Below are 12,034 nucleotides of genomic sequence, written 5' to 3' on the forward strand. Positions count from 1 at the left end.
TTATGAGCGGGGAAGATGAGTTGTCTCAGAGTCGGGGATAGATAGATCAATAGCATTCAGATCGAGGTTGGAGACATCGTATTCCTGGTCAATGCTGGAGCGGAGGGACAGCAATCGCTGTTCCTCTTCCTCAATCGAGCACTCCGACATGACCTCATGCTTCAACTCCGCCTCACTCATTTCAGGCTCCTTGGTTTTGAAGAGCTCTGGCTCAGCAGACTCTTCCATCCAGAAGCTCTGAATGGCTCCGATTGCGCAAACCAGTCCGCAGGCCCACCAGGCCAACACGGAGTATCCACTCTCAAGACCCTTGGAGTGCAGCAGGCCAGTGATGGTTGGGCCAAAGGCTCGACTTAAGCTTGCGGTAGAAGCCGCCGCCCCGTTGATGGTGCCCAGGACCTTGGAGGTCGGGGCGGCATTGGCTAACAGGATGGCAGTTGCGGGGAAAGCGATGACATGGAGGGTGATCTTGCTGATGAGGGCAACGTAGACGGCTGGCATCTGGAGTTTAACCGGAAGCAAGATGAGGTATGGCACGGTCAGGTAGATGATAGGCCAGGCCAACAAGACAAAGCGGAAGGTGCGCAGGGTTCCAAATTGCTTGACGACGAATGGGAATAACCAGAGCTGGGCGATCATCGAATAGACACCCTGGACGGCCAACATGAATCCAATTGTCTTAGTCGGAAGGCCCAAACCACCGGTAAATTGAAGCGGCAAGACCGCGGTGTCGTCCGATTTGGGGGTGCTTAGGAATACAGGCATCAACTGATCAAATGACACACTGTGGCTGCAGGGAAGAAAAAGAAAAGCAAAGGTCAGCATTACATGCATAGTATAGAGAGATGAAAAAAAAGGCAAAACTTCGGAGTATCCACTATGTGGCGCAGGGTGACAACTCACTATGCCAGAATGCCGTAAGCGATGATGGTGAGGATGACTTGTCGGGTGAACACTTTCAGTGCGGGGGTCTTTTGACCCTCCAGGTCGCACTCGGTTGATCGCACGTCACTCACGGGGCGAAGGCAGGGCGATGATTCGGCACTTTCATACTCAGGCGGGACATCCCCATAAACAAAGTACTTTGCTTCCTCGATGTCGGAATCGTCAGGAAGCTGCACACGCGAGCGCCAGCATTGGTTGAGGATACGGTGGCCCAACTCACGGCCGTAGTCCCGGCGGTGCTTAATCTCCGGGTGTGTCTCCTCCAAAAACAGGAAACCAACAATGATGCCGCAAATCAGCACGACGATACAGACAAGGTTGGGCAGCAGGAACGGGAAGCGGTCGAAGAGCGTGTTACGCTGAAACAGGCCCGGGTAGTTGTCGCAGGGTTGGGCCAAAGCACCGCCCATAGCCGGGCCAATGATTGATCCCAGACACCACATGAAGGGCATGATCGAATATGCCCGCGGCTGGTGCTCTTTGACCGTCACAATCTCCGCGACAGTGGTTTGAAGAACACCGATGTTGCCATTTAGCAGGCCGCCCAGTGCGCGCGCAATCATTGCTGTTGCGAGATTGGGCGCAAATCCGAATGCCACCATGCTTAATGCTGTGCCAATCAATCCCATGATGAGCACGGGCTTGCGGCCGATGCGGTCACTCATACGGCCCCAAAACATGCCCGCTGAGAATTCCGCGAAAGTGAAGGCCGATGTTATCATGCCGGCGTAAAGCGCTATCTTTTGGTCGTTGTCGGTCACATGGAATGATTCCACCATGTGGTACACGTACGGGAAAATCGACATGAACGCAATTGGTTCACAAATTCGGACAAGTGCTGCAGAGACATGACGGGTTAATTCCTCTTCGGGGCATTTTCAAGGGTCTTTTTTGATCGTCTTTGGGAGATTCAATTTTTTTTTCCTCGTGGGGTCGATCTTCAGATATAGATTGGAATCCATATGGATAGTGACAAGCCACATAGTTCGCGCGTGACAAAAGTACCACTTACCTAAAACGAATAATTGTCTGGATGGAAACGCAGACCAATCTTCACCGGAGCCATTGCGCTGGCGCCGGCCTTGTAGACAAGATGGCCGTTGGAACATTGTGATGGTGTTGAAAATAGGCGAGAAATAATCGAATAAAAATCCAAGTCCCGTAAATGTAGGGATCGTGTAGAAAACCGGAAGGAACGGAAAAAAAAAAGACCCCGCGTCCAGATGATTCGAAGTAAAAAACAAACGATCCGGAAATGGAGGGGAAAAAAGTACCAGGCGGTGCTTTTGATTCCCCCTTTTAGTTACCCCAGGTTAATGCGTCAGGGTTTGAAAGGGAGAGAATGCAATTGGCGTGCGCAGCTGATTTGTTCGGAGCAAGGAGCGATGTCGTTGTTTTAGGGCTTCAGCATTGCTACCCCCTTGGGAAATTCAATCGTAAAATTTGATAAGGCGAGATGGAAGATCTTTCAGATCCTTGAGACACCTGCAAGGGAGATTTGACACAATATCGAGAGGGAAACAGGAGCGACTTCGGAGGTTTCCAAGGTTGTTTTTCTTTCTTCTTCAAGCACCAAGGATAGCGGATCTCAGGGATGTCGTTTTGTTCTTGATTTCTTGTTCCTTCAAAGCAAAATAAAAATTTGCAAAGCGTAAGGTAGTATAGTTCACAAAATGAATTGGGAGCTGCTTTAAATCTGTGGTTTCCAAGATCGACGAGTAAGTCGGAGGTTGGAAAGAGAGGACAAGGCGGGTTATCAAGAATGAGAAAGGGATCTATGAAGAATCTTTCGAAACCGGTTAAGTTTGAGAGAAGTAGTAATTGTGATGAACAGAAGAAAGAGAGGTTCATTCTGTGGAGGGGAAAGGGGATATTATATTATATTCTCCCGGGTGTCGACAGTGGATAGCTCCATCTGTATAGAAGATATGATCAGGCGCCAAACTAGAAATCAAATAAGAAAAAAAAAAAAAATTTTATTATTATTTTTTTTTTTTTTAAAAAAAGAAAAACTAAAAAAAAAACGTCAACCGTTCCAACATCGGGAATTTCGGTTACAGCTGTGCAGACAGCAGCAAACATGTTCCAATAAAGGGAAAATCCCCCAAAAATCTTAAAATGTAAATATTCAAAATCCCAAACTGAAAATGGGGGTTTCTTTTTGATAATTTCAAAGATCCCATCAAAGTGGGTCAGTGAATATTCTATTATTCTATTATTCTATCCCATTTTTACCTGTGTATTTCATGAAGGGCGGATCGGGACCGTCCGACTGGGGGGATCTAGCCAGTCATATGTGATCTGTTCCGTATGGACAGTTAGGGTTATTTATTTGAAATTTCAATTAAAGCAGAAAAGAAAAGAAAAAGAAAAACAATTAGAGCCTGAAAGGTTAAAAAAGGGGAAGCGGAAAGGCGGAAGAGATACCTTAACGGAGGCAAGGGAAGGGGGAAAATTATGAAATTATAATGTAGGGGAAAATTGGTAGGAAAAAAGAAAAAAGGAACCAAACAGATCGAGTGGAGTCGATAACCAGTTAGGAAGCGTCATCGTCATAGATTTTGTCTTTTCAACTTGTCTTTAGGGCCAATAGTAGCGCTTCCGAAGAAGGGATTCTGGGTTGGATATTGAATTCCTATAGGTTATAGGTCTAAACAGCTAAAGAGACTAAACCAAACGGATCCAGACAGATTAAATTACTATCAAGATTGAAAAGTGACAATGGGGGGGAAAAAAACAAAAAAACAAGGAACTACTCACGTTAGCAAAAGACGGTTACAAATCAACCCTAAATTACCAGGCCGTATCATAAATACCCAACTATACAACATCTGTTGACTTGAGTCCACTCTCCTTTAGTCCCGTCCTTTAGTCCCCGGGGAACAGCAGGAGGCGATTCCTTAGTGTCTTCTCAAAAGGGCGCTAAGAAAGATTCTCCAGTAAGGCAAGGATGATCGGCTTACCAGATTTTTTCTTTAAACTCCCGGAGTTGTGGTTTTAGTGCGAATTAGTGAGATGATAGATCTCACTTTCTGTAGCCGGCCTGCGCCTCCCCGGGGACCCGGTCGAACTTTGGCACGGAATACAGAAATTAATTGAACATTTGAAAACATTGAAAGAGGAATTAAAAAAAAAATTCAAATAAATGAATGAAAAATCCTGCCCAGTTTTTTACATGTTCAAGTTCAACTATAGTCATAGAAAGTATATAGCCAAGAAGTCAATTCAATGTTCGTCATTCTTCTGTCACCTTCGCATGACAGGAATCCCTACGGATTAAAAATTCAATTAAAAAAAAGATCTGTCGCGGAAATAGGAGCAAAAGTACCCAGCCGCTTTTCCCACATAGTTGTGGAAAAACCTTGGAAAAAGAAGATTTGACGGGAGATGAGCTGAAGTCTGATTGTCGGGACTCAAGGATCGCCTTCCCCGACCTTGCTCCAGTGATTTCTTTGGAAAATTTAGTACGGAATGGTTAGTGGATCCATCTTCTTTGTTCCTCTTTTTTTTTCCCTGCATTGCGAAGCCTTAAAACAATCAATCACAAACAATGGGGCTACACCGCGTCTCGCTTTGATTCGATTCAAAATGCTCGATCGCGAAGTCAATCTGGAATTGGAAAACGAAACATGATGTAACAAACATTGTCCATTTTTCCACTTTATGAACCAATATAGGTTGGAAATGTTGAATCTTGCTAACCGGATTTCCCCAGAGATGCGGTGTACGGAGTACTGTTGTTACTAACTGCGGGTTTGACCCGATGGTCTAAGTAGATCGACTCCAGGTTTTTTTTTTCCTTTTTCCTTTTTCCTTTTTCCTTCTTCCTTTTTCCTTTTTCCTTTTTCCTTTTTCTTTCTTTTTTCTTTTTCCCCCCTCTCTTAATTATCTGACGTGCCGTACTGACACCCGTTGAGGAGTCCATAATCCGTGCTATTGGTAACACTTCCATAAAGTACGGAGTACAAGAAACCTTGGGAAAATTACCCGGCTTGGATCGGTTAGCGTGCCTGATATTTCCGCAGCCAGTGCTATGTAGTTTAGCTCCGACACATTAAACCCCATTCCGGAAGTATTCCAGAGTGATTCGTCGGGTCCAAAGAAAGCTGAAATTTGGGGAATGTGCAGTTCCTGACAAGTTATGTTCTAAAAAAGGGGGGCACTATTGATTTTGGTTCCCTTGTTCATAACTTTTGGTGGGCCTTTTCCATCTTTGCCTTTCATAAACGGGATGATCATGTCAAGTACGGAGTAGTTTTGGAAGTAACGATAATACCGGTAGTCCGTATCGATGGAGGGGTTTTTTTGGACTTCGAGAAAACCATCAGCTGAGCTTGTTCATCTAATTCACCGACACTCTGGCTTGGGACCCGCTCTGGGGCGATCGCTTCGACCCATTCAAAGGTGATCCCTATTTTGTATCAAGGTAAATTACATATCTTTTACTCGATGATTCTATGTGACTGCTATATAATGACGTTATATCATACCGGCTCTATCATATCCATTTTTGAAATATTGCTTACAAGCACTTAAGGTTCTTTTTGAATGTTACCTACTTACTTGGCTTGATTTGTATCACCATTGGAAACATGTACAGGAGACAAGCTTGAAATTCAATGTTTTGATAGAAGGTCACAAGCATATGAACCTCGGTCATCCAGATTAGATGTTCTTCATGCGTCGAGCCTATCGAAAAGTCGGTAAAGTGCCGACCCAGCAGAAGGGGCCAACGGAGCGGGGACCCAAGGGGCTGGAAAACTTTCCTGTTAGTGGGACCATTATTGTAACACTTGTAACAGGAACGATACCCATGTACGACAGAAAGTGGACATGGCCACGCGAGCCCAAAGGCGGGGCATCCAGAAAAGCCGGTGAGAGAGGGAGAGACCCAAAAAAGAAATATCTAAACATAAAAAAATGTAAAAATAAAAAATAAAAATAATTCAGGGAAAAAAATAAATATGGGTCTAGACAACGTCATCGTACTTGACAACTACCTACTAGTAGGCATGAACTAGGGGAGCCTCTCAAACAAAGGAAAGGGTTGAATGGGTTGAAGACATCGGGGAGATCCCGATCTCACCGTGTGCTCAAGATATTGAAGGTGAATGGTTGAATCTGCAGGTCGGAGGATCGGCCACGAGTCATTACTGTACATACAGCTTGCAGATGGGGCCCAAGTTCCTTTGAAGCAAACAAGGATCCATGGAGGAAATATTCCTTCGAAGATCCATTAGATTGAGGTCACGGTTACCGTGGACAACGCCAATCAAAGAAAACAAAAAAAGTATGATAAAGAGCTTTGCTGTGACTGTACAGGGGTCGTCGTTGTCGGGCAGGAAGACAAAAGTGGTTATTGACAAATCCTTCTATGCAAGCAATGCATGGAAGTATGCGTCGTCGTACTCGGCTTAAAAGCATCCATTGATGGCATAGAAGTGATGACGATGGGAGCGGTGACCAGAGTTCCATTCGTCTAAAAGTCAAAGTATCTTTCATGCCATGCATCACGCGACAAGTGGCTCCATATCGTGTCTGCCTCAATTACCATTCGGACTGTTCGGAAGTACAGGCTTAAGGCTAAAAAGTAAGATGGCCCAACGGGCGGTTGCGGATTGAATTGATGTCTTTGTCTTTTGTAGAAAAATAGAACAAAATTCTCGGTATGAAATTTTATTTATGTTTTTCTCCTTTATCTTTTTGGTGTCTTTGTGATCTTTATTCATTTCGGACTCTCAGAGCCCGACTCCCGATACCAAAGAGACGAGCTTCATGATCCCGTCCTGCAGCAAGGTAACATGACCGGGGTTGGGGCAGTAGGCTAAGGAAAGGCCTTTGTCAAAACCTCCGATCATCTTCGCGATCGATGGATGGAAAGGCAAAATGACAGCGGTGAACAACTTGGCTGCAGCTTGATCCTTGAATGCTTTGTTCCAAGATTATTTTTGTGGTGTACACGGAATACATTTGGGCCCCCTTTAGCATAGGCGACACGTTCCTTTCGAGGGCTTGCTCCCCGAGGCTATCCATTCCCCTCCCCAATCCTGTTACACCTCAGTACAGCCGATGAGATCCATTCACTCTTGCTCGCTCTCATTTTCGTCTGCACCGCCGGTAGCCGGAGGATCTCCCTGATCATTTCGGCCGATCATTTTGAATCGAACTGGAAATGCCTCTGTAGCCTAGATTGATATTCCGACCTCAGCGATTTATTGTTGCCCAAGGAGGAGTCACAAAAGACGGTGAGTACAGGTCAACTACAACACGCATGTCGTGGCCTAGGTCAAAAATAGCATCGAGGGGCCCTTGAATTTGTGGTTCTTTTCGAGTCTCCTTTTCTATATCCTGAACTTGAGTACGAAGATACAGTTTCTACCGAGCCATCCGACCCGTCCCCTTGGTGAAGCTTTACCAAAGACACCAAAAACTTTCGGGTCTGTCGAATCGGGTATACTCCTAGCTTCACATCAATCGTGTCCCCGGAATTGTTCTTCCGACCTTCTACATTTTACATTTACATTCTTTGTGATCTAGGAGTACCCTTCATTCCCCTTTCTCACGGTTACCTCATATTGCCCTCATTTGCACGCAGAATGACTCTCATCCTCCCAGGTTCCCAGCACATTGCACTAGCAAGGGGGAATTAGGCCAAGCCTGCAATCGTCCAAACATCCCAACCCTTGCCCGCGACAGGTTCCAGCAGCGACCATGGAAATAGTTGAACCGCCACCATCGCGGCTCGCGATCAATCAAAGCCGGAAACCTTTTGCGTGACCTATGAATAGCCCCGGACTGTCATTACCAATGGCGTTCTGTCTAGATCGGTATTCGATCGTCAAGATGGAGGCTTGTGATCGACACCCAGGACAGGTGTCGAGCCAGGTTGTCGGGTATCTGACAGCTATGATATTGGGGGCCGAGAGACCCGACAATGGGGGTATACAAGATAAGCGACAGGGCATTGACGCTCTATCAGAATGTAAGGCGCGTTCTGGAAATCGTGCTTTTTTTGGGGGGGAATTTCGGAAGGTACTTTCGAGGTGGCGCTCAGACTTACTTTTTTTTCCCGGCCCCTCTATACATTTTGGATTTTGGCCCTTGGAGAAAGCCAAAAAGTGAAACCAAAATAGTCAATTGTGATGTATCAACTTTCACTGCACCAGAAAAGAAAATAACAAACAAACAGAAAAGTTCCTCACATTCCAACACTATTTTTAAATTCGTTGGGACAAAGCAAGACAAGGGATTCAATGGGGGAATTGCAATTCACATTGAACAAGGGCTCATGCATATCAGGAAAGCGAGTCAAAAGTGAGATACTGAAAGCTGCCTAATCAAGTGACCTTGTTCAATATTAGGTCACGAAGATCACGAGGTCTGGACTCCTTGGTTTTCAGGCGATCGAGAAAATCCCGATCCGGGAGCATGCAGCTTCAAATACACAAAGTTGACTTACCGCACCAGTCTAGACTTTTCACTGCAAGTCTAGATTCAGACTAATTCAATCATCAAAAAGTACGCGATGTGTTCTTTGGGCTACACGTAACTTCCCGTGCTTCCCGATCGATCGAGACCGAAGTTTATCGCTCCAAAGTTCTGTGCGATGGAGGTCAATTCAGGTGGACATGATTCAAGATCTAGATGATTCTAAGCTTCTTTGCTTCTTTTCCGCAAGCTGAGTACGGGTCAATGTGTACACTGTGCGGGGAGAAAGGCGCGATCCAGATCGGTGGTCTTACTTTCCCAGCTGAGCTTAGCTGGTCTTGACCCCCGCGCGATGGTGGATCATTGACAGGTTGATGTACCGGATATCAGCCACGCTTTACCGAACTCAAGCGAAGAGTCTAGATCGGTAATTGATGATTTGAGAGGTCCACTGCGACTATGTTTGCTGACAGGTACTTTTCAGATTGACCAAAGTACATGCACGCGGTGCTACAAAGTACAAGCTCACAAGTGTATACAGTACGGAGTACAGAATGCTTCCATGGTTAAAAGTGGAAACCATACAAACAGTATGGAGTACGAAGTACCCAGGTATTTTTTCTTTTTTCACTTGGTCCGGGGGATCGATCTATACATCCGCGCACCAATCACCGATTCAGATCGCCCTCAACACTCGTTCGGTCCAAACTGGTTGATGGGCCCCAGTTTTTTCTTTCCTTTTTTTCTTTTCTGTTTTGCCCCTCCAGAGCCGCCAGGGGAAAAACGGGAAACCCCCCATTGAGAAGCCATGGAACCAAGGACGTCAATCCCCCCCCCCCAAAGCTCCACTATGACCAAATGTAATCCGTTCGTCGTACCGATACGCTTTTCCTTTTCTCGTCCAAGTCGTTTCACCCGGTTTCTTGGTCACATCTCCCCCGAACCAACAGGAATGATCCCTTCGCTCGCAATCCAGTCCTTCGTTCCACCAGTGGCGACGCAAGCCCCATCGGAATGCAGGATCCGGTGCCGCGGTGATGGGTAAGAAAAAACTGCCACTTCTGTGGCGGCGGAAATCATTCCCCTTGCTACATGTATGATTTTCGCGCTATTGATTTGCTTTTTGGTCATGTGAGCGTCCTTTTGTCCTTCGCTCTTTGTGTACAATCGAGATCCACACCCTTGCGCCTTGTGTTTGCCACTGGAGATTCCAGGATTTGCGCCGGCCCTTTTTTTCTTTCTTTGAAATTTTCCTTCCCCACTTGGCATATGGTCGGTACATGCTCCGTACTCCATATTGTACGTATGTCCTTGCACTAGTCAGGACCTGATCTTGGGCTTGACTTTTGGCTTTCCTACATCTCAGGGGTTCGGTATCTTGGTGGATACCTCTGCCGCCTATCGCGGATCCTGTACTTTGTCTTCCCGGGAGTTGACACGTACTTTGGCTTCTCGTACTTTCTTTTTCCACTTTTCTTTTTCATTTTCCTTTCTCCTGGTCTTTCCGTGCGGGAGGGCCAAATTTGGCTCGTATGATGTATCATATTGCCCCTGCAGTGGGGTTGGATACGGAGCACATTTGTGCTACTCCGTGCACCTTCCGATAACTTTGGAACTTTTTTTTCGGCTCCCCCGGGGTGAATTAGTACCTCAGCTTGGATGTATAACTTATTTATGTTGGATCCATGATGAATGTACTAACTCGATTTTCCAATCCATACACTAGAGGATTCAACATGAAAGAAGTAGGTACCTTGTAGTCATATGGGAATGCCTAGCTCTTGTGCAGGGTACATGTGTTTGATAGTCGGCCTGCAACATTGAAGGTTGAGCTATCAATCCAGCGATTGAATCGATTTGCTCCACGATCGCGATTGTTTGTCCTAACCAGCGTGTATAGTATTGATAAATATTCCATCAAGGATCGAATATAACCTTCAAATGTTCAATGTTCCATACATAGCCCTTATTTGAGATTCTCTCCATCGATCGCGGATCTTTCAATGTTCAAACATTGAATGTTGCATTGTATCCGTTCTCGCGGCCCTGGAAGTGGTCTAGGCTCTACGGGATGTATACACACCTCATTGAAAATCCATATTATCAATGACTTGCGTGGGTCGAAATGACATCAAATTCATCTTCAAATGTTCAAATCACCAGTACTTAATGCACAAAAAGCTCAATTAGTGCATATGAAAAGTGCTGGGATCTAGACTTGACACAAGTACAGATTACAAGACTAACTACTAGCTACCAAGGATCCATTTCACGTACTTTTGTCCTGGAATGATCAGATCATCGCGCTGTGTGATCAACTTTGGGGCCTACGCGCCACAGATGTGACAGCCGTCCGATAACAGGACGTGAACGGTGACCAAATTAGCAAGGATCCAGGATCTCAAACCAATCACGGCAGAAAATGGGACATTTGGTGGTTGGGGGTTGCACCTGTTTCGGTGACCTTGCCTCGCTGGAAAAAAAATTACAAATCAACAGATTCCTGATACATTCAATTCTCCTTACCCCAGTCCCTGCTGCATACCATATTAACAAGGTTTCGATTCCTGAATTCGGCACTACATATATGCATGTCGCATCAAACACCGATCTCGACACATCTGTGCGTTCTACCCGTCGCATTAGCGCGAGTCCCAAGACTGACTTTTTTTTGGGCTGATTCCTGTTGAGAATCACTGGTTCGACCAACCGGATACATCGATCTTGGCTTGGTTGGTTCATGCTTTTCGCCACGAACAATGGTCGAACGGCTTTTGAGTGGTGGGTACGTACATAATATACCCACAAGGTACTTTGTTCATATGTTAAGAAACCCATTGTGCCGGCCAGGCCTGTCCAAAGTCGCCGCAGCTTGACCGATCACTTCAATTCTATGAGCTTCGAAGTTCATTGCCGCAACCGGCCAGGTGCCTTGTCGAGGAGATTCGGCTCGCTGTATTGCACTAACAGGGATCTAAACTTTGCAATGTTCTGGCTCATCCCATCCTAAGACATCTTGCTTGAAAATGTACAGAGTATATGTAAGTATGAGCTCACCCAGTAGCACAAGGCTTGGGTCAGCCGAGCTGACCAGACCGTCAACTGGATCAATCAGGGGCACATTGAAGCTGAGTGCAAAATTTGCAAAAGTACAATTTCCAATCGGGAGCCACAAAGCATCGCTCCATCGCCTCAAAGCAATAAACCTGGTTCGGTTCAATTCAGTTCGAGAATTGACTTTCTCTGATGCGATGTGCCGACCATGAAAAGCCTATTTGTTGAACTATAGAACATGAATGCATGAGTCTTCCTTTGCTTTTTCTTCCAGATGTCTTTCGCTGATGTGCGTACACCTGACATACCTAGATACACCAGTCGAATGTACAACTCGATTTGCGAGCCTCACTCCAGCCTCGTGAGGTAATGGGTATTCAATTTGTCAAATAGAGATTTCGAGCTCTGGTGTAAGGTAGCCAATCCTACACGAGATTAGAAGGGAGGGTGCATCGAGTCGCCCCTGCCGAGCTAGTGGTATGATGTTTGCGCCAACGACGATCTGTGCATAAGCGTTGGATAGGTGGATTGGCTATGTAGTCCGGAATGTGTTATTGGTTGGCTGGATGTTCGACAGGTCGATCTCTAAGCCACGTCGGCTACGTGC

The 12,034-nt window shown here is 45.9% G+C and overlaps 2 protein-coding genes across 2 annotated transcripts; both read right to left on the reverse strand.

Moving 5' to 3' along the window:
• On the reverse strand, window positions 1–2,054 carry N7466_001227 (MFS transporter; the record flags this gene model as incomplete). The annotated part of the gene is made up of 3 exons (XM_057160625.1): window positions 1–790; window positions 904–1,783; window positions 1,958–2,054. 3 exons carry the CDS (start codon window positions 2,052–2,054, stop codon window positions 1–3), a joined length of 1,767 nt encoding a protein of 588 aa, XP_057026873.1.
• A 3,126-nt stretch (window positions 2,055–5,180) lies between these two features.
• N7466_001228 (uncharacterized protein) lies at window positions 5,181–5,530 on the reverse strand (the record flags this gene model as incomplete). The annotated part of the gene is made up of 2 exons (XM_057160626.1): window positions 5,181–5,356; window positions 5,509–5,530. 2 exons carry the CDS (start codon window positions 5,528–5,530, stop codon window positions 5,181–5,183), a joined length of 198 nt encoding a protein of 65 aa, XP_057026874.1.
• Window positions 5,531–12,034: the final 6,504 nt, after the last annotated feature.

Source organism: Penicillium verhagenii, assembly GCF_028828195.1.
Source record: "Penicillium verhagenii strain IBT 33310 chromosome Unknown utg000002l_segment0_segment0, whole genome shotgun sequence".
Classification (NCBI taxonomy): domain Eukaryota; kingdom Fungi; phylum Ascomycota; class Eurotiomycetes; order Eurotiales; family Aspergillaceae; genus Penicillium; species Penicillium verhagenii.